Below are 21,779 nucleotides of genomic sequence, written 5' to 3' on the forward strand. Positions count from 1 at the left end.
GCCTTCCTGCTCTAGTTCTCAGTGTGTGCGCAGAGCGGGACCTTGGCGTGCCTTACATGGAGGAGTAAATGATGGCAGACTAGGTCCAGATTGAGACCTGAATTTGAGACCATGATTACTGCAGGATGTGTCCACCATTCTGCATGCAACTCACAGTTAAGTGTACATACAGAAACCCAGCTTTGTTTCACTTATGAAATAATAAATGTCAAGGAGGTTGATTTAGGAGTTGGGCTTTTCTGGCGCCTGAACATGCTCAGTCTTCACGGGTAGCCCAGGCCTGCCTCTCTCGTGAGCGAGGTCTCTGTGCCCTCCTTACTCTGTTCCCACATGTCCAGCCATGCTGGTATGTTGAGCAGACAGCCTTAAACAAGGCAAGAGCTGGACCTCCTTTTATTTTAAGAAGGGAAGCTATTTTGCACATTGAATAATTGTGAACATAAAATTTGAGGAAATAAGTCTGAGGTGACACACTAATATTTTTAAAAAGATAATAAATATATATTGTATCTCATGAGGAAATTTGATGAGAAACCCTGATTAGGACGTATGGTCTTCTCAGAAGTCATTATATATGGTTTATTTAACCAGTCTGGATGTTAGTATTCATGGGCCTGGGGGGAAGTGAGCAGCCCCAGATGTTGGCAGGTCTCCTTCAAGCACTAGAGATAAAGAGCAGCTGTGCATGTGTGCCTCTTGTTTGTTTAGTCAAGAGACCAAAGAAAGCTGAGTTGAAGAGAAGGGATTCAGTGTTAATTTGTTAATTTTTAGGACAATTGTTTTTTCAAACATTTCACTGTGCACATGAATAACAGTATTTTCAACTGCTTGCAGCAATTTGTGAAAATGCCACCATAACTGTGTGACCAGAGAATTTTGATCTTAAGTAATTTGTATCAGCAACTTAAAAACAGAGCCTGCTGTCTGAAATGTTTACAGAAGCTTGCCAAAAAGTGTTAGCATTGTTTCCATTTAGCCCTCCTGCCCCTCCACCCCCTGTTCGCTGTGTGCAGGAATTTATAGCTATCTTCCTGCAGCTGTGGCCTACAAAGCTGCTCCCAGTCTTTTTTCACTGATAATTCTTCATCTTATCACTTTGGCCAAAGTAGTCTTAAAGATGCAGGAGCAAACTAAGAGCCCCATGTGGGCTGATGGGATAAGAAGTAATTGATCTGAGCCCTCTAGCTGCATCTGGCAGATAGAAGAGGCTACCGAGAGATCTGACCATCCCCGTGAGTCAGGCAGGAAACAGGGTATGTCGCCTTAGGCCTTTGCCATGAGCTGTGGGCCCTTGGGGTCCTGTGAGATTGTAATGGTGCTGCCAGCCTGGAAGTTCTGTAGTGAGCCTCAGTGTGCAGAGGCAGCTCACCTTCCCCACACCTCCCAGGCGAGTTCCTAGTCAAACTGAAGGGTATATACATCCATCTCTCCACCCCAACATGTTCATTTGGAGCCTCTGTGGAGGACTTGGGAGGGCGCCTTTCACTTAATTGATAAGGGCTGTGTGGTTTCAGATTAGGACCATTCTTAGAAGCTGATGTGCACTGGGAGCTTTTGCTGAATTTGTAGTTATGTTTTATGAAGATAGACCATGAAGTGACCAAAATAAATTGAGTGTAAAACCAGTGGATGCAGTGAGCAAGGAGAGGCTGAGGAGTGCTTAGAATGACTGTTTCCCAAAGCCCACATCAGGGTACAGCTTCAGACAAGGACAGTGGGCTGAACCTTTGACATGGAGACTGCTCCAGAAAGCCAGGGATGTTTGTTTGCTATGAAAATGCCATATTTCAAAGAAAACATTAACATTCTTTGCTGTGAATGAACTTGTCAGCACTGGTTAAAGTATCAAATACACACCAAATTTTGAAAAAAATTATTAGTATTAAAAACAGTACAGGCCTGACCTGTGGTGGCGCAGTGGATAAAGCATCGACCTGGAAATGCTGAGGTCGCCGGTTCGAAACCCTGGGCTTGCCTGGTCAAGGCACATATGGGAGTTGATGCTTCCAGCTCCTCCTCCCCTTCTCTCTCTCTGTCCTCTCTCTCTCTCTCTCTCTGTCTCTCCCTCTCCTCTCTAAAATTAATAAATAAAAAATAAAATTTTTATTTTCCTGACCTGTGGTGGCACAATGGGATAAAGCGTCGACCTGTAACGCTGAGGTTGCCAGTTCGAAACCTTGGGCTTGCCTGGTCAAGGCACATATGGGAGTTGATGCTTCCTGCTCCTCCCCCCCCCTCTCTACACCCCCTCTAAAAATCAATAAATAAAAATTTAAAAAAAATTAAAAAAAAAACAGTACAATATTATTACTTTTCTATCTTAATTACATGTTGATTAATATTTTTAATATATTGGACCAAATAAAATACATTACTAAAATTAATTTTACCTGTTCCTTTTTCTCTTTTTAATGTGGCAACTAGAAAATTTTAGATTACATAGTATGGTTCTTATGTCTACAGGAGAGCAAGTGCTAGAGTCAAAGGCCAGCCTCCTGTTGTAGCTGTGGCACAAGTGCCTGTATAGCACACGCTGACCGTTTGGCCTTGCACCAGACTTGCCAGGGCTCAGGTCTTTGTTCTACAGGTTACTCCATGAACCTGCAAAGTTTCCTAAACTCGCTGCTTCCTGCTGGTCTGTCTTGTCACTTCCTTCCTTGTCCAGCCTAGATGCCCAGTTCCTGCACTGCACATCTCCTCTGCTCCTTTGTTCCCTATAATAGCCACAAAAATGTCTTCTAGACACCTGAAAACTTGACCAAAGTTACTTGAAGCTGCCTTTCCTCCTCTGTCCCTTCTCTCAGAGAGTGGGACCACAAGCCAGACACATGGTCACTTTTGACTCCTTGCAATGAGAATGGTAATAAAAGTTAATATTTATTGTTTAAAAGCTAATATTTATTGTTTACTAGATACCGAGTGCTGTGCCAGATGCTTAACATGTGTATTACTTGACTGCTCACACCATTTCCATGAGGAAGCTATTGATTTTATCACTGTTTCACAGAGGAAGAAACTAACTTACAGAGAGGTTAAGTGACTTGTCAAACAGCTTAGTATTGACCCTGTCAGTCTCAACTTCAGAAACAGTCCTCCGAATGCCCCCCAAACCCAACATCAGGTCCTGTAGAGTCTCTAGTTCTTAAAAATACCTCCAGTCTTTAATTTTCTGTACCTTCCCTGTGCATGGCGAGGTCGTTGGCCCAGCTGTACCTACAGCTTTTCTGCTTCCTGGCCTGCCCTAACCCCCAGGCAAGGCCCATGCTGCTTTCTCTGCTTGGAATGTGGGAAGATGAGGAAGACTGGCTTTGTCTCGGAATGTGCTTTTGCATTCTATGAACTGGGTGACATTGGGCAAGTTTCATCACCTGTCTGCTTGAGTTTCCTTTGAAAACCCAGAGGCCTGACCTGTGGTGGCGCAGTGGATAAAGCGTCGACCTGGAAATGCTGAGGTCGCCGGTTCGAAACCCTGGGCTTGCCTGGTCAAGGTACATATGGGAGTTGATGCTTCCAGCTCCTCCCCCCTGTCTCTCTCCTCTCTCTCTCTCTCTCTCTCCCCCTCTCTCTCTCTCTCCTCTCTAAAATGAATAAATAAAATAAAAATTAAAAAATTTAAAAAAATATTAAAAAAAAAAAAAAAAGAAAAGAAAACCCAGAAAGATGAGAGGGTTGTTGGGAGGATTGAAGGAGATAATGTGTATCAAAAGCTTCAGATAGTGCTGGGACTTTTTAGTGCTGCATCTTTAGTCCTTCAGTGACAGCCGGTATAGCTGCACCTGTTTAAAAGTCAGATGACTCATTAAAAGCACTATCCCATGTACAGCCTATGGTAGGCACATTTCACAGCTTCCTCCTCCCACCCCAAGATGCTGTCCTTCCACGAACTTCTCCCAGAGCCTTTCCACCAGCCATCTCTGCTTAGCTTCTCTTTCCTTTTTCTATTGAAGGGTATTTCTTCCACTGGATGCCAAGATTCCATAGAATGAGGGTAACAGAAAGATACTTTAAACTGTCAGAAGACAACAGGAGTTGTCAAGGTCTCTTCATTATAGAATAGGAGCAAGAAGCTTTAAACCATGGAGAAAATGTGAAGAATTTCAGGGTTGCGGGATGCTCAGTGTGTTGACTTTAGGGAGAAATCTGAAATAATTATGGTGCAGGTCTAAATTATTGATTAACATTAAAGAGTGATATTTAATAAAACCTCGATTAACAAGATCCATTAAAAGCTAAACAAATCTTTTTGTCTATATTGGATGTTTGTAGAAAAGAGGCAAATAGCAATAAAACAAGCTGATAATCTTTTTTTTTTTTTTTTTTTTTGGTATTTTTCTGAAGCTGGAAACGGGGAGAGACAGTCAGACAGACTCCCGCATGCGCCCGACCGGGATCCACCCTGCACGCCCACCAGGGGGCGATGCTCTGCCCCTCCGGGCGTGACTCTGCCGAGACCAGAGTCACTCCAGCGCCTGGGGCAGAGGCCAAGGAGCCATCCCCAGCGCCCGGACCCATCTTTTGCTCCAATGGAGCCTCGGCTGTGGGAGGGGAAGAGAGAGACAGAGAGAAAGGGGGGGGGGAGAAGCAAATGGGCACTTCTCCTATGTTCCCTGGTCGGGAATCGAACCCGGGTCCCCCGCACGCCAGGCCGACGCTCTACCGCTGAGCCAACTGGCCAAGGCCGCTGATCATCTTTTTTTAAAATTAAAAACATGAGAGGATGTTTTTAAATGAAAAAACATGAGAGGATGTCCTGGAATGAGTTTGGAAATAGCTAAATTCCTTTCTGTTTGTAATCATTATCAGAATGTGTTCAGAATAAAAAATATAGGGCATTTCATTCATGAAATACAGAATCTTCTTTTAGAATCGTAACTTTGATTTAGAACTAGAGGAAGGAGGGGGAGGTGGGTCTTTATAGCACTTCACATACATTACACTTTGGGAAGTATTTGCTAAGGCAAAAGAACAGATAAGAAAGATTAATAATGAAAGATGAAACCCAGAGCTTTCAGATTAATCCCCAGTTCACTAGCACACCTGTTTGTGAGGCATGCAGGTTCATCGTGATTGTGTCCTACAAAACCCTGAGTTAGACAGCTTCCCTGCCCTTTGGGCTGCCAGTCCTTCTTGGCATTTGAAAACAAGACCCTGGCTTTTACAACAAAATGAAGTGGCCCCCTTGTCCGAGTTCACGCTATTTCATTAAACTGTGATTATGGGATTTTAAGCCAGGCATGTGGAGTTTCTGGCTCTGTGCAGAGGAGTCATTTCCATGTGTGCTTTCTAAGCTGCTAGAGTTTATATTCCTATTTAGGCTATTGAAGAACTTTGGTCCAATACAGTTTTATGCCTCCTTTGTCGAAGTTCAATTTATTTATGTATTTATTCCACAAATACTTATTGGGCTTTACCATGTGCCAATCCTCCATAGGCAGTAAGGTTAGCAGTGAACAAAGCAGACACAAATCTTTTATGTCCTAATGGAGAGAGAGACAGTAAGCAAGTGACACATTTAGAATGCCTGAAGGTGGGAAGTACTAGGAGCAGAGTGAAGAGGGAGTGAGGTAGGCAGCATTGGGCATCTGTGTTTTAGGTGGTCAGAGCAGACTGTCATGAGAAGAGGACAGATGATCTCCAGGTAGCAAGAGAGCAGTTGTATAAAATGTTCCCTTTAAGGTTCACATTTCACCTAGAACTCTGCGTGCCAACTAAATAACCAGTTGGCACTGAATTTACTTTCTTGTTTTTTGTTTTTTGTATTTTTCTAAAGCTGGAAACAGGGAGAGACAGTCAGACAGACTCCCGCATGCGCCCGACCGGGATCCACCCGGCATGCCCACCAGGGGCGAGGCTCTGCCCACCAGGGGGCGATGCTCTGCCCCTCCGGGGCGTCGCTCTGCCACGACCAGAGCCACTCCAGCGCCTGGGGCAGAGGCCAAGGAGCCATCCCCAGCACCCGGGCCATCTTTGCTCCAATGGAGCTTTGGCTGCAGGAGGGGAAGAGAGAGACAGAGAGGAAGGAGGGGGGGTGGAGAAGCAAATGAGCGCCTCTCCTATGTGCCCTGGCCAGGAATCGAACCCGGGTCCCCCGCACGCCAGGCTGACGCTCCACCGCTGAGCCAACCGGCCAGGGCCTCTAGTTTTTTTTATTAAGGTTATATAATAGTAATACCTGTCACTGAAGTGGTAGCATTAGGCAAAACAAACAGAAGCAACTGCTGTTCATAGGTTGTTGGGAACTCCCATCTCCAGGGGCTCCATCCATATTGTGTTCCCTAGGAACCTCGGTGGTGACACTAATTGAGTTCCTAATAAGGCCAAACTCAAAAAGCGCACAGTAGCACATACCCCAGCCCTAAGTTGCCCAGTACCAGTCCTAAGGAACCTGTGTCATCTGCTTCTTGCTACTCTTCCCAAGATGTTCTGTGTGTATAGACTTGAAAGACCAAGCAAAAAAACCCCCCCAAATGTTAACATTTGTATCCCTGACTATTTTCACTAAGTATATTTTGGTGGATCGCTCATGTCAGTACCTATAGAGCTGCCTCTTTGTCTTTAATGACTGCATAATATTTATAAAATAAATGTTCCATAATTGATTTTACATGTTCTCCACTGATGCCTGTTTAGGATATTTTGAATCTTTTGCTGGGATGGCAATAATAAAATGAAAATCCTTGATGTACACTTTTGCACACTCACATGGGAGTATGTAAGTTAAATTCATAAGAGATGGAATTGCTGGATCAAAGGGAACGTGCTTTTCCCTTCTGACCAAGTGCTCAAATCGCTACCCATTGCAGTGGTGCCATTTGCACTCCCAGTAACAGTGTAAGAGCCTTTTCCCAGCTTCACCAACACAGCATGCTATCAGACCCTGATCTTTACCAGTCTATTAACAGAAAATGCTGTATCTTTGTAGTCTAATCGTGTTCCTTTTGTTATGATTGCAGTTATCTGTGATATGTGTTGTCCCTAGTTGGATATTCTCTACATTTTCTTTTTGGATAAGACTCTTGCCCCTTTGTTTGTTTTTTTAGGCATGCCAACAATTGTGTTCTTATGTTCATGTCAGGCTGATACTCTGGTGCTTCATTCCCCAAAACAATAATATTAAGAAAAGACACGTCACATGTGTGGTGAATGCCTTTTACTGCTTTCCAAAGTTGAGTTCAAGTATTTTGAAGCACTAGATAGAATCAAGAGCTTTACCTGCATAATTTGATATGTAAGCTAAGATATAGTTAGATGCCAAGGAATAATATCGTATAGCATGAATGTGGGAAAAAATATCATCTGAGATGAACACTCAAATCAGGAAACAGGAAATGAGACAAGAAGGATTTCTGGTGGTTAGTTAGCTCTGTCATTCCTAGCAAGGAGATGGTCAGATCAGGGTAGTGAAAACAGTTGTTTATTGGGTGTGAGCAGTCCCTCCCGACAGTCACCCTACTTGTTCTGGCCCTGGAACCCATTGGTGTTTCCCTGTAGTGACGGGCCTGGGAGCTAAGGAGAGAGAAGTCTCAGCACCCTAACCCTTGGCTGCAGCACCAGTGACCCTGAGCTCTACCTCTGTTTTCTAGCTGCGATTGGGTTTCTAGCCGTGTCCAGTGTCATCACCATGTCTGCTCCCTTCTTCCTGGGAAAGATCATCGATGTCATTTACACAAACCCCTCTGTGGACTACAGCAACAGCTTGACCCGCCTCTGCCTGGCGCTCAGCGGCGTTTTCTTGTGTGGTGCTGCAGCCAATGCTGTCCGTGTCTACCTCATGCAAACTTCAGGTAAAAAGGCCCCTGGGTGAGTGAGTCTCCCAGAGAACAGAAACAGGAGCCGTCTGGGTAACACGTGCTGCAGGCCCCAGTTTTTTCTTCTCTTCCTCCTCATGTTCGGTGGGGATATGGGCCCCCACTGGAGCTATGAATTGTTTCAGTTCTCTTTTTACATGAGTTGGAGTTGAGCTGGGAGGGAAATAGCCCTGTCTGTTTTCTGGGAAGTTTGAGAACAAGGCCTTCACTCAGGAGACTGGAGTATGGGCCCTCTTCCCAGAGCCGCACCTGGCATGTGCATCCCCTCCCCTAGGAGCTGGGTGATAACTCTACAGTATGTCTGTGTCAAGGCCAGCTTGTTAACAGGCAGGTGATGTCCAGAGCTCGGGATACCCGACTCTAAGTCGGTTGCTTCCCATTTAGCTAATAAAATAAATACTCAGTTGATAATTAACCAGTTGTTGCCATTTGAAAGTTCAATACAGAAAAGGGTTGCCAAGGAAGTATGCAATTAGTTTTTGAGCAGTTAATACAGTAAAACTCTTTTTGTAAATAATACTTTTGAAGAATCTCTAGCCCTGGCTGACTGGTTCAGTGGATCAAGTATCGACCCAGCACACCAGAGGACCCAGGTTCCACCCCTGGACAGGGTGCATATGTGAAACAATCAATGAGTACACAACTAAATGGAACAGCTAAGTGACACAAACTGATGCTTCTCTCTCTCTCGCTCTTTTTAGTTACTAAGATAAAATTAATGCTTGTTACTAGCTCCTGCCTGTCCATCTGCCAGGGCTCAGGTGAGTCTGTATCCAAGGGATTGCTAGGCCGCCAAACATGTCTCTGAGGTACAGCACTAATTGGTGATGGCATCGGCCAAGCTGGTATATTTTAGGAGTCTAGACTAAGCTAATACTGTTCCTGTTTGCTTTTGCAGGTCAGCACATTGTGAACAGATTGAGGACTTCGTTATTCTCCTCTATTCTGAAGCAGGAGGTTGCTTTCTTTGACAAGACTCGCACAGGAGAACTGATTAACCGCCTCTCCTCAGACACTGCACTCCTGGGGCGCTCAGTGACTGAAAACCTCTCAGATGGGCTCAGGGCCGGTGCCCAGGCTTCTGTCGGTATCGGCATGATGGTATGTCTGCCCAGCTGTCATTCATACCTTCTGGTCAGGGTTTGGCCTGCACCAGGCCTCTCATGCATGACATGAGCGCACGGTGAGCTGTCCTGGGCACTCTGTAGCCACTTAGCCAGCCGTGCTGCCACAGAGGCTACAGGAACCCTGAGCCTACTTCTTCCCACAAGTCCTCTTGCACCTCAATGAGTCCTCCCCAGAATGAAATCTGGAGAGTGAACCTGTCATTTAGAAAGGATGACATTGTTACCAGGCTTGTCTGAGAATGTGCAAAGGCAGAAAAAAGCAACAGGTGGAAGGAACCCTGGATTGCCTCCTCAGGCTGGAACAACAAAGCACCACAGACTGGGAGGCTCAAAGAACTGAGATTTATTTCTCGTAGTTTTGGAGGTGGGAAGTCCCAAGATCACAATCTTGGCAAAATAGGTTCATTCTGAGGCCTCTTTCCTTGGCTTATAGGCAGCTGCCATCTTGCTGCATGCTCACATGGCCCTTCCTCGGGGCTTGTGTGAAGAGATGAGGTTTGTTGGTAGCTCTTCTTATAAGGACACTAATCCTATTGGGTCAGGGCCCCACTGTTATAACTTCATTTCACCTTAATTACTTTCTTAGAGGCCCATCTCCAATATAGCCACACTGGGGCTAGGGCTTTAACATATGAATGTCAAGGGGACACAAACATTTGGCCCATAGCAGGGCCTTGTGAAGTAACATCACTTGGGACCCGGCCTGTAGCTCTGGAAAAACAAAAGTGTGCTCCATTTCTCTTGCCCAGCTACCCGGACCTGGTTTATGGTGAGCCCACTCCCAAGAACCTCATGTTTATGCCCTGCTGCTGGGTTAGTAGTTTAGACATGGGATCTTCCTTCCTAGCATTCAGATGTGTGCTCCGGCTACTCCAGCACTCCTTTGTGGTGACAGGGCCCTGCATTAGTCTTCACAGGTTATTACTAAGCAAAGAACCAGAGAAAGAGGGTAGGTAGTTCTGGGACAGTCTACTCAGTTCCTGGGGACCTGATGGATGTTCCTGCCCCACTGCAGAGGACACCTATGCACTTGGTTTTCTTGTGCTTAGGTGCATTCAGGCCCCAGATCTGTCAGGCCTGTCCTAGTCGCGTCACTGCCCCTGCACGTATCCTGTGGTGACCACCATCCCAGTGCCCTCCTGGGCTGTGTGGCTAATCTGCTCAGGGTGGACCATTCCTGCCTTGTGGCCTCTGTGCACTTGCTCTTCTAAGACCATATTACACCTGAACTTATTCCCTAGGTCTTTCACCTGCTTCCTCTCCACTGTCCACTGTCCCCTGTCCCCTGTCCCCTTGGATAAAACCCCATGTGGATCCTTTCTCAGGTGCCTAGAATACTGTTTGCTGCAGGTAGGCATTCAGTAACAAGTTGTTGAATGAATAAATGAACAAATGATTGGTTGTTTTGTCTGTTACTTTACATTTCTGCAACTTTTTCTCAGCATTTTAGGAGAGCCTTGTACTGATTATACTATTTTCTGTGCAAATGAGATTTGGCAGATTTTAATAATTTGTTGAAGAAATGCTAGTACCACTTAAAATACAATCACCTAATTGCAGGGTTGACAGGAAACCCTGCTATGTTACTTCTGATAATTGGCTATTTCTTTTTTTTTTTTTTTTTTTTTTTTGTATTTTTCTGAAGCTGGAAACGGGGAGAGACAGTCAGACAGACTCCTGCATGCGCCCGACCGGGATCCACCCAGCACGCCCACCAGGGGGCGACGCTCTGCCCCTCCGGGGCGTTGCTCTGTTGCAAACAGAGCCACTCTAGCGCCTGGGGCAGAGGCCAAGGAGCCATCCCCAGCGCCCGGGCCATCTTTGCTCCAATGGAGCCTCGGCTGCGGGAGGGGAAGAGAGAGACAGAGAGGAAGGAGAGGGGAAGGGGTGGAGAAGCAGATGGGCGCTTCTCCTGTGTGCTCTGGCCGGGAATCGAACCCAGGACTTCTACACGCCAGGCTGACGCTCTACCACTGAGCCAACCGGCCAGGGTGCTGGCTATTTCTTCTTTGAGCAGCTCCAACTGTTAGGAATCTCCTTATGCTGAGTTCTCATTTACCTTGCTATAGTCCATGAGCCATGGGAACTGCTCTGAATTTTCTTCCCCTTGTTAGTTGTGTCCTCCCACCAACTCTCTTTTATCTGTCTATCATAGGATGTGGGTGTTTTTGGTCATTTCTGTGGGACTCATTGTTCTGGTTGTTCCGTGTGCTTGATATAACTCAGACTTGAGTATAGAATTCCTGGTGTGGTTGGGGCAGCGTGAGCAGAACGGGCCTCCCTCCCTCGCTCCCATCCTTCCTCCCCTTCACTGCTGTTGAATGTCATGGTCTAATGTACACAGCATGTACTAGCATTGATACAGCATGGAGGGTGGAGTATTCCTACCCTTTCTTCAGCAGCTCTGGTTCACATCACTCCTGGGTAGCATGCTGAATATCCATTGTTTCTATGAAGATTGAAGATGTCTGAAAAGCTCCACCAATACTGATATACAATGTCGAGATAACACCTTCAAGCCTGTCTTTTCATTGAAACACACACACACACCTACAGTAGGTAATGAGAATTTCTTGCTATTCTGTGTAATAAACACCTTTTGGCTTTTGTTTTCGACAGTTTTTTGTCTCACCTCATCTGGCCACTTTTGTTTTGAGTGTGGTACCTCTAATATCCATCCTTGCTGTGATTTATGGACGATATCTACGGAAACTGACCAAAGTCACTCAGAATTCCCTGGCACAAGCCACTCAGGTAAAGGCCCTTCCTTGGAATGGTCTACATTGAATGAGCTAAGAGCCAAAGCACCAGTGGGCAGACCCCAAGCAATGTGCTTAAGCTTTTCAAAAAGTACTTAGTTGTCCTTCCATTAGACCCCCAGATCCTAGATACCTACAGTGTTCTGCCTTCTAGACTAGATTACTATCTACTTGTCAGTGTAGATCCACCTTAACTGAACAGTGTATGGACTTCTTACTTCTTACCATCACTATTTCTTGTCAGACAAAAAATCTAATCATATTTTCAAAACACTTTCTGGATAACACTATTCTTCCTTAATTAATAAAGGTAGTTTTATAATGCTGTCCAATGTTGCCTTTTTAAAAAAAAATTAAACATAATTGTGATATTTTCATATTACAAAAAGCATGTATGTTTCTAATTGAAAATTTGAAAATATAAAAAGAAAATAACCTTTGTAATCCTGCTTTTCAATTAGCATTATTAACATTTTGGAGTCTGTCCTTTTTATATATCTTTTTTTCGCATAAAACTATATTTCAGTATTTAGCTACCCACCCTCCTGTTCATCTTTCTGTCTACTTCTATATGTGATGTGCATATGTACAGGTCTGTGTTTCCAAAAATAAAGTTGTTCTGTGTATTCTACTTTGCAACCTGTGTTTGACTTAGTCATATATCACAAGTAACTTTCCATCAATAGTGTCTTAAAAATGAGAACCACATTTTAATTGTGCCTCTAGAAATCTTGAAGTATGACTTTGCTCCCCCTGAAATGTTTTGTGATTCTCCCAGCTAGCTGAGGAACGTATTGGAAATATAAGAACCGTCCGATCCTTCGGAAAAGAAATGGCTGAAATGGAGAAATACACCAGCAAAGTTGACAGTGTGATGCAGCTGGCGAGGAAGGAAGCGTTTGCCCGGGCTGGCTTCTTTGGGGCAGTAAGTACATTGTTCTGAAAGAGTGAAAAATGTAGATGATGTCATTGGGAGAGATTTTTATGCTGTGACTCTTGCCATAAATAGAAAATTATTCTGTTCTACCTCAAGTCTAAGAATTGCCTTCCTTAAAATATTTTTGTGAAAGAAGAGGAAAACACGTAAATATACTGTAATTAAAGACAAGGCGGCAGGTGGTGAGACGCAACAGTATTTGATCGAGCACCGATTCTCAAAGTAGAGTTCAGATGAGCCACACCAGCTTCACTTGGGAGCTGGTGAGATGTGCAGACTCTCAGCTCCACATACACCTGCTGAATCAGAGACTGCGATGGGACCAGCATTCTGTTTCCTTAATAGATTCTCCATGTCATTCTGATGCAGACAGTTCAAGACCCACTGAGGATTAATAACCTAAGAGCATTTCAAAAAGGAAGTATAAAAAAATTGATCATATTGATCACTATGAACTTAAATAAGACGCTGAACTAAAAAATACTACCAGGGAGGAAAATTCAGATGTTCAGACTGATAAGAACTTTGTAGCTGGTTCAATAATGGCCATGATTTGACAGATAGGAAGCAGAGGCCCAAAAGGTAGCAATTACAAGAGACCACATGTCTAACACAGCTAAAGGTAGATCAGAGATCCAAATCCAACTTCTCCGTCCAGTCTTTGTCCAGTGAATCACATTAGAATATATAAACACACATGCTAACTTTGTATTCATTGCCTCTAGTTAGGGAAAGAATCCTTAATTTAACTTTTTTTCCTTTGCAAATTGATTAGATAGAGTAAAATAGGAATCTGATGAATGCCTAGTGTCTAGGTTTCCATGTTGATGAGATTATTTCTTTCAATATTGCAATATTTTTAAAGTATTTCTTTATTTGAAATTCAAGTGAAAACACAGTATTTTGGGAAAATCTTGCTGAGCTAGTTAAATGCAGAAAAGAAATTATAGGCCATGTTAATGCTTTTTGCATTTTGGGTCTTTAGGTCCCACCTGACTTCTGTTTTCTTCATTGACAGACCGGGCTCTCCGGGAACCTGATTGTGCTCTCAGTTCTGTACAAAGGAGGGCAGCTGATGGGTGGCGCCCAGATGAGCGTGGGCGAGCTCTCCTCCTTCCTCATGTATGCTTTCTGGGTTGGAGTGAGCATTGGAGGTACATCATATAAATGGGCTTGGGGAGTTACAAGTGGAAAATCACATTCTAATTTCTGAAACAAAAATTTTACTTTTCTATCCCTTCACTTCACCTGACAAAACCATTTCCTAGAATGTTATTCCATTGTGACTTCAAAAGAAAAAAGAAAGATATGAGTGTACTCCTCCCATGTAGGCAAACAGTGCCTTGGTTGGGAAGTTAGGATTTCTGGAGGCCACTTGTTGCTGACTGAGCTCAGGGTCACTCTGGAGCAGTATTTTCTGATGTGCAAAGCTTATTCACTTTTCTCATAGAATGAATGTGGGGAGGAGGAAGGACAATGCTAAACAGGTGTGCACAGGAAACCCACAGTCCTGTGGTGGGGATTGTTTCATGACTGGCAAATCACCAGAGAGTAAAAGTCCTTTGTACACAGTCACCCATGTTCAAAATTAATGACCAATCAAAAAGTATAAGTTAGAAGGTGCATGAAACAGAATTGCTCATTTTTGTTAAGAATCTGAGTTCAGTTCTTATTGTCCCTTTGTGGTGCAGGCAGGCAAGCTGTATGCAGTCTGTGAAGTGTTCTGTTCAGTACCTTTCCTGCATCCCCAGTCAACAAGGGTCAGTGGTTTCCTGCTTTTTTTATTTCCTTCCCCTCTTTGAAAACCCAGGTGGAAAGGTTAGATAAATAGCGTGAGGTCTGATTAATGGAACTTGAGTACCCACCTCAGAGTGAGATTTTTATTTTCAGAATTTTCTGTCTACTGGTTAAAGGTAGAAACTATTCCTTAGACACCTGCAGGCAAGTGAGAATAAGTCTAACTTATTTTTTCTTTCATGTATTGTACTTTTGGTGTTATATTTGAAAAGTCATCACAGAACACAAAATCATTTCAGTTTTCTCCTATATTATCTTCTAGACAATAGAAGATTTTACATTTTGGTCTCTAATTCATTTCGAATTAATTTTTGTGAAGGGTGTAATGTCTGTGTCTAGATTCATTTTTCACATGTGACATTCAGTTGTTCCAGCATTATTTGTTGAAGACTATCTTTATTCCACTGAATTACTTTTGCCCATATATCAAAGATCAGTTGACTATATTTGCCTGGGCCTATTTCTTTCTTTTTTTTTTTTTTTTTTTTTTTAAAGAAAGTATTTTTTTTTTAATTGTTTTATTTATTCATTTTAGGAAAGGGAGAGACAGAGAGAGAGAGAAGGGGGGAGGAGCTGGAAGCATCAACTCCCATATGTGCCTTGACCAGGCAAGCCCAGGGTTTCAAACCGGCGACCTTAACATTTTCAGGTCAATGCTTTATCCACTGCGCCACCACAGGTCAGGCCTGGGCCTATTTCTTACCAATGCATTTTTAATACAACCTGAAAGTTTTTTTGTTTGTTTGTTTGTTTTGGGGGGGTTTTTTTTTGTATTTTTCTGAAGCTGGAAACGGGGAGAGACAGTCAGACAGACTCCCGCATGCGCCCGACCGGGATCCACCCGGCACGCCCACCAGAGGGCGACGCTCTGTCCACCAGGGGGCGATGCTCTGCCCCTCCAGGGCGTCTCTCTGCAGCGACCAGAGCCACTCCAGCGCCTGCGGCAGAGGCCAAGGAGCCACCCCCAGCGCCCAGGCCATCCTTGCTCCAATGGAGCCTCGGCTGTGGGAGGGGAAAAAAGAGACAGAGAGGAAGGAGAGGGGGAGGGGTGGAGAAACAGATGGGCGCTTCTCCTGTGTGCCCTGGCCAGGAATCGAACCCGGGACTTCTGCACGACAGGCCGACGCTCTACCACTGAGCCAACCGGCCAGGGCCAACCTGAAAGTTTTAATCCACAGCATCTTGCACAGATATACACAAATACATGCACCAATATACCTTAGGAAAAATATTTGAATTGCATGTTTTCAGCTTGTGGGAAAGTGTTACAAGTGTATGTTCTGGCAGTTGACGAGGACCAATGTACTTGGAGTTTAAGTCATTAATTAAATCATTAATTATTTAATTATGAATTAGTTCAAAGGTAAATTTATTTTTTAGTAAAGTACAGTTGACATACAATATTTTAGTAATTTTAGGTGTTCATAGTGATTCTGCATTTGTGACCTAATGATATGATCACCACAATGTGTTTAGTAACCATCTGACATTAACAAACTTATTACAATATAATTGACTGTATTACCTGTGCTGTACATTATATCCTCATGACATTTATTTTATAACTGAAACTTTGTACCTCTTCTTTTTTTGTGTGACAAAGAGAGGGACAGATAGGAACAGACAGGAAGGGAGAGAAATGAGAAGCATCAGTTGTGGCACCTTAGTTGTTCATTGATTGCTTTCTCATATGTGTCCTGACCAGGGGGCTACAGCAGAGCGGGTGACCCTTTGCTCAAGCCAGCAACCTCTGGGCTCAAGCCAGCAATTATGTGGTCATGTCTATGATCCCACGCTCAAGCCAGTGACCTGGAGGGTTTTGAATGTGGGTCCTCTGCATCCCAGTCTAATGCTCTATCCATTGCGCCACCACCTGGTCAGGCTGTACCTCGTTTCCTTCATCTTTTTCACCCATCCCTATATCTACCTCTGGCAATTATCATATTTTTCTTTGTATCTGTGAATGTGTTTTTTTTTGTAGCATCCACATGTAAGTGGAGTTATATAGTATTGTCTTTCTCTCTCTGATTTATTTCACTTAGTATAATACCCTCTAGGTCCATCCATGTTGTCACAAATGGTGAGATTTCACTTTTTATGGCTGAATAATATTCCACTGTCTATATATACCATATTTTCTTTATCTGTTTATCTATCAGTGGACACCTTTGATACTTCCATATCTTGGCTATTTCGAGTAATGCTGCAGTGAACATAAGAGTGCATATATCTTTTCAAATTAGTGTTTTCGTTTGCTTTGTATAAATGCCGAAGAAGTGGAATCACTGGGTCATATGGTAGTTCTATTTTTCACTTTAAAAAATATGTATTATATTGATTTTTAGAGAGGGAAGAGAGAAGGAGTGAGAAGCACCAATCTATAGTTGCTTCTTGTATGTGCCTTGACCAGGCAAGCCTGGGAGTTCAATCTGCAACCTCAGCCTACCGGGTCAACACTTTATTCACTGCACCACCACAGGTCAGGCCTATTTTTGTACTTTTTGAGGACCCTCCATACTGCTTTCCATAAAATGCTGAAGCATTTTACAATCCCACCAACAGTGCATACAAATTCCCATTTTTCACATTCTACCCAATCCTTAATATTTGTTGACTTTTCATAATGACCATTCTGACAGGTATGATGTGATATCTTGTTGTAGTTTTGATTTGCATTTCCCTGATGATTAGTTGAGCATCTTTTCATGTCTGTTGGCTATCTGTATATCTTCTTTAGGGAAATGTATATTCAAGTCAGAGAGCCTAGAAATTAACCCACGATTATGTGAGCAATTAATCGACCACAAGGGAGACAAGAATATACAATGTGGAAATGACAGTCTTTTCAATAAATAATGTTGGAAAAACCATATATATGCAAAAAAAGAAAAAGAAAGACAAGAGAAACTGTACCACTCTCTTCCATCATATACAAAAGTACACTCAAAATATATTAAAGACTTAAATGTAAGACCTAAAACCATAAAACTCCTAGGAGAAAACATAAGCAGTAAACTCTCTTGAATATCAACCCTAGCAATACTGGGGTTTTTTGTTTGTTTGTTTGTTTGTTGCTACATCATTATGAGCAAAGGAAACAAAGGAAAAAAATAAATGGGACTACATCAAATTAAAAAGTTTCTGCACAGTGAAGGAAACCATCAATAAAAGAACCTGCTGACCAGGGACAAAAGAGACTTTAAGAGGTTCTTGGAATATTTCATGTTACCAAATTTCTTTCTAGTTGTTAGCCTAGTAAAAACTGAATTTTTCTGTGCTTGAAAGGGAGATTTGTTCTTTGTGGATATGAATTTAAAATGAATATTGGGATATTTTCTTTTCCTTTTAAGTATAGGATAAGCATTATATATTGTATCTATATGGCTATGTTTTTGACAAGGTAGAATTTTCTCTGTAACATTGTGATTTTAATTCAGTAGTTGATTAGTATGGCTCTAAGTATTTGTAAATCCCCTCATCAACCATTAAATCCTTATTTGAAATCAAAGAAATTGGAGGGGGAGAAGCTGAAGGAAAACAAGGGTGTGAGACAGGGAATTCTGAACATGGATTCCCAGGTAGCTGCCTCAAAACCTGTTTTGAAAGTAACAGATTTTATATTAAAAACAAGTTGTTGCCTTTCCCAGATGGAAGTAGCAGATGGCTGTGTCCTGGTACCAGTGATGGATGTCAGCTTCTCATCCTCAGGTCTGAGCTCTTTCTACTCGGAGCTGATGAAAGGACTGGGTGCCGGGGGCCGCCTCTGGGAGCTCCTGGAGAGAAAGCCCGAGCTCCCTTTCAATGGTGAGTCTGAGACGCATTGCTTCCTTTCGCTGGGATTCAAGAAAAGCGGCTTTGGACAGTTAGGCCAGCTCCCTGCCCTGCCTGTGAAGGATGAGCATGACAGGTATGTCATTCCTGCCACATGCAGGAAAGGGTCATCAGAGAGGCGGACAGTAAGAGAGGAAAGACAGCTACTGGAGGGCCCAGGGATGTCCCTGACAGCACAGGGCTGACTACATGGTGTGCCGCCCACTGTTTACTGCCCTGCAGGTGGTTTGGTACCACAGACAGCAGAATGGCAGCCAGGTGTGCCAGTAGGAAGGGCCCTTGACAGTTCCCAGATTCATTTTCCTTAGGGATTTTGATGTTTGTGTGGGGACAGGAGAGCAAGAGGCATCACACATATAAAAACCTCTAATTTTTTTGGCTTTTGGGGGTGGAGTGAGGAATGCTGGTGCTAATTGTCTAGAACCATCTCCTTCACCAGCTGTTTCCCTGGAAGCCAGTACCCAGGGCTCAGGAGAAGGAGCTGTGAGCAGTAACCACTCCCAAACACTCACTGATCCCTAGGTCCTTGTTCGTGAACACCCAGTATTCTCCAGTATCATAGGCTGGAGGAAATAACCCAGGGTCATACCAGGAGAGCATAGCCCCTGATCTCCTCTGGCTCCACAGCTGTTGTGTAATGCCCACGTAATCCTGGAGCAAGGGAGCTACAGAGGCGGTAGCATAGGGAGGGTGAAAGCTAACTTCAGGACTTAATAGCTTGGGCAGGTTGTTGTCTCTAAGCCGCAGGATCCTGTCAGTAGAGCTGGGATTGTAATTTCTACTTCTCAGGGCTGTGCGAATCAAACAGGACCACAGATATATAGCTTCTTGGATCCAGTGTATGCAGAGCAGGCTCAGAAGAGACATTAGACAGAGGCTTCTGACGTGCTCGGAGAGCTCCTACTCTGGGCTGAGCTATAGTGGGGCTGCCTTCTGTAGTTAGCAAAAGGGAACTGAGTTCAGCTGTGACTTTGATCTTTGCATTAAGTAATTCATATTTCATTTTATGTTTCAGACGGGCTTATCTTGAATGAGAAAAACTTTCAGGGTGCTTTGGAGTTTAAAAATGTGCATTTCACCTACCCTGCTCGCCCAGAGGTGTCCATATTCCAGGATTTCAGCCTTTCCATCCCATCAGGATCCATCACAGCACTGGTTGGCCCGAGTGGTTCCGGCAAATCCACAGTGGTTTCTCTCCTGCTGAGGTTTTATGACCCCATTTCCGGTGAGTAGTTCACCACATTGTAGGGCAGGAGAACTGTCCTGAGCCCTCCGACTCCTGTGTCCTGAAAGAGGTCAGACTGTGCAAAGACTTGGAGGCTGAGAGTTCTGAATGCCAAAGGGATTGTCCCCAGGAAAGAAATCTCTTCAAGAAAGGTGTCATTTTTAGGGTCACAGAACTTCCTTCAGAAGGTCCTTCAGGCATTTTGTATATTTCCCTCAGACCTCTTCAAGTCCTGAGTGACATCCTGAATTCTTCCTTCTCATATCCCATGTGGGGGTCTCCTGAGCCCCTCCCAGGGGGGGGGGGGCTGGGGGAGCTGTTTAGCAGCTACAAGCACCATGCCCACCACCCAGCACCATGTAGCAGGTGCCACTCAGCCAGCTGCTAAGCTCATGCAGGAGCCCATGGAGCCCCCCAGGAACTCAGTGGTCCCCATGCACACGGTGTCTGCCACTCAGTGACCCCTTCTCTGTGATAGCTGCATTGAAGCTTCTTGAGAAATCAGAAATTTGCTTATGTAGCTTTCTCATTCTGGTTTTATTTTAACTAGACTGGAGCATCTTTTATAGCAAAGAACACATGTTTTACTTCTTAATATCCTTTTTATTGATATATAATTGACATATATTTCAGGTATACAACATAATGATTTGGTAATTGTATATATTGCAAAATGATCACAGTAGGTTAAGTTTATATCCATCACCCCACAAATATCTTTTTTTATATCACATCCTGGAGTAGATATGATATATGTATTGGTTTAATTTTGAATTGAGAAAATTATGTTTTTCAGCAAGAAAACAATTGTTAGTAAAAATCAAATCATGAATTTAAAAATACATCTTGTGATCTCTTTTTATTATTATTATTTATTGATTTTACGGGGTTGGGCAAGAAGTATCAACTCCTAGTTGCTTCACTTTAGTTCTCCATTGCTTGCTTGCTGCTTGTCATGTGTGCCCTGAACAGACAGCCCAGCATTTCAAACCGGTGACCTCAGTGTTCCAGGTCGACGCTCTATCCACTGTGCCACCACAGGCCAGACATCTTATGGTCTTTGTACCTATATTGTTTGTTTAAGACAATGTGAGAACTAGTTATGTGCCAGATAATTTTTCTGACTTGCAGATCCTGATGCACAGAATCACCAGCTGTGTACAGTGGGTGTCACTGTACTGCTTGCCTCTGAAATCTTGATTTACTCTCTACTTGCTATAAAATTCTGAGTTCAGAAAAATCCTAGTTAGGTGGTGGAAGCAAAGTCAAAATGTTGGCTCTCTAGTTTCTTCATCACAGTGCATAAATCGTGGAGAAAAGAAACTGTGCTTCAATCCCTGCCTTGTGTAGCATCTAGATCACTTAAACGTTTAAATCAAAGACCTCAGGGTTTTGCCAGCTTATGGAAGTTTACAGCATTATTGAGTGCCCTCACTCAGTAGAATTAATTCTGTTAGCTAAAGTCAGAGTTACATCCCATTATTTAGAAGCTCTGCCACAGTATCCATCAGATTCTTAGTTTCAGTTAACAGAATCTCCTCCAAGTTCTACAGGAAGGGGTATCTTAATGAGTAATAAAAGAGTTCAAAATTCACTGGCGAGGTTGGACTTCCAGGACACTTCCCAGAACTTTACTGCAGAACCAGGCCTTCAAGGTAGTTGCTGATGGTGACATGGTCAGAAGGCTGAAGAATTAGGCAGCCACTGTCACAGATGCCAGCCTCAAAGCTGTCACCTCTGCCAGTATTTATGCAGGTGGACACCTCCCAGGTCGTACCTTTCCCACATAAATCTCGAGAATCAAAGCTTCACAGGTGCATCTTACTGCAGATCCCTGCATTTCTCCAGGGACTTTGGGAAGCTCTGCGCAGCCTAGGCAGGAAGGCAGATGGAGGAGTGCGATGGGCCAGTTTGCTAACCACTGCAGGGACAGTGGACGTGGGCTATCCAGAAAGGCCCTTGTAGCTCAGAAATTCCTGGAGACATGTTGAGGTTAAATTCTGTTTGGAGATTTTGAGTATACTTTTAATCTTTTAAAAACTGAGTCTGGAATTTTCCCACCAGATCCTTTCTGTGTTTACATTAGTTATTGGCCCCATGACACTCAGTGACTTTCCTTCCTTCTTACAAGGAACTATCAGTCTTGATGGTCGTGATATCCGTCAGCTAAATCCACTCTGGCTGAGATCCAACATTGGGACAGTGAGTCAGGTAGGAGGAAAGGGATTTATTTTTACTGTACTTTCTTTTAAAATTGCTTTTGTCGTTGTTTGTTGCTTGGTCTTGGGTCTCTCA

General features: G+C 43.6%; 1 protein-coding gene, 1 long non-coding RNA gene and 1 other non-coding gene across 3 annotated transcripts in view; 1 reads left to right on the plus strand and 2 right to left on the minus strand.

Moving 5' to 3' along the window:
- The window catches only part of LOC136308019 (uncharacterized), a 172,941-nt gene that overhangs the window by 22,063 nt on the left and 129,099 nt on the right, over positions 1 to 21,779 (minus strand). The gene's annotated exons all lie outside the window — the stretch shown is intronic.
- Positions 1 to 21,779, plus strand: part of ABCB10 (ATP binding cassette subfamily B member 10) — a 34,256-nt gene that overhangs the window by 1,880 nt on the left and 10,597 nt on the right. The window contains exons 2-9 of the mRNA XM_066235012.1: positions 7,584 to 7,784; positions 8,707 to 8,909; positions 11,555 to 11,689; positions 12,473 to 12,619; positions 13,650 to 13,785; positions 18,137 to 18,232; positions 19,275 to 19,484; positions 21,616 to 21,695. Of these exons, the coding sequence (XP_066091109.1) occupies positions 7,584 to 7,784; positions 8,707 to 8,909; positions 11,555 to 11,689; positions 12,473 to 12,619; positions 13,650 to 13,785; positions 18,137 to 18,232; positions 19,275 to 19,484; positions 21,616 to 21,695 (1,208 nt within the window). The remainder of the gene's footprint in view (positions 1 to 7,583; positions 7,785 to 8,706; positions 8,910 to 11,554; positions 11,690 to 12,472; positions 12,620 to 13,649; positions 13,786 to 18,136; positions 18,233 to 19,274; positions 19,485 to 21,615; positions 21,696 to 21,779) is intronic.
- On the minus strand, positions 15,507 to 15,582 carry TRNAD-GUC (transfer RNA aspartic acid (anticodon GUC)). Its single transcript has one exon. It is a non-coding gene; the product is annotated as a tRNA-Asp (tRNA).

This window comes from Saccopteryx bilineata, chromosome 1, assembly GCF_036850765.1.
Source record: "Saccopteryx bilineata isolate mSacBil1 chromosome 1, mSacBil1_pri_phased_curated, whole genome shotgun sequence".
Classification (NCBI taxonomy): domain Eukaryota; kingdom Metazoa; phylum Chordata; class Mammalia; order Chiroptera; family Emballonuridae; genus Saccopteryx; species Saccopteryx bilineata.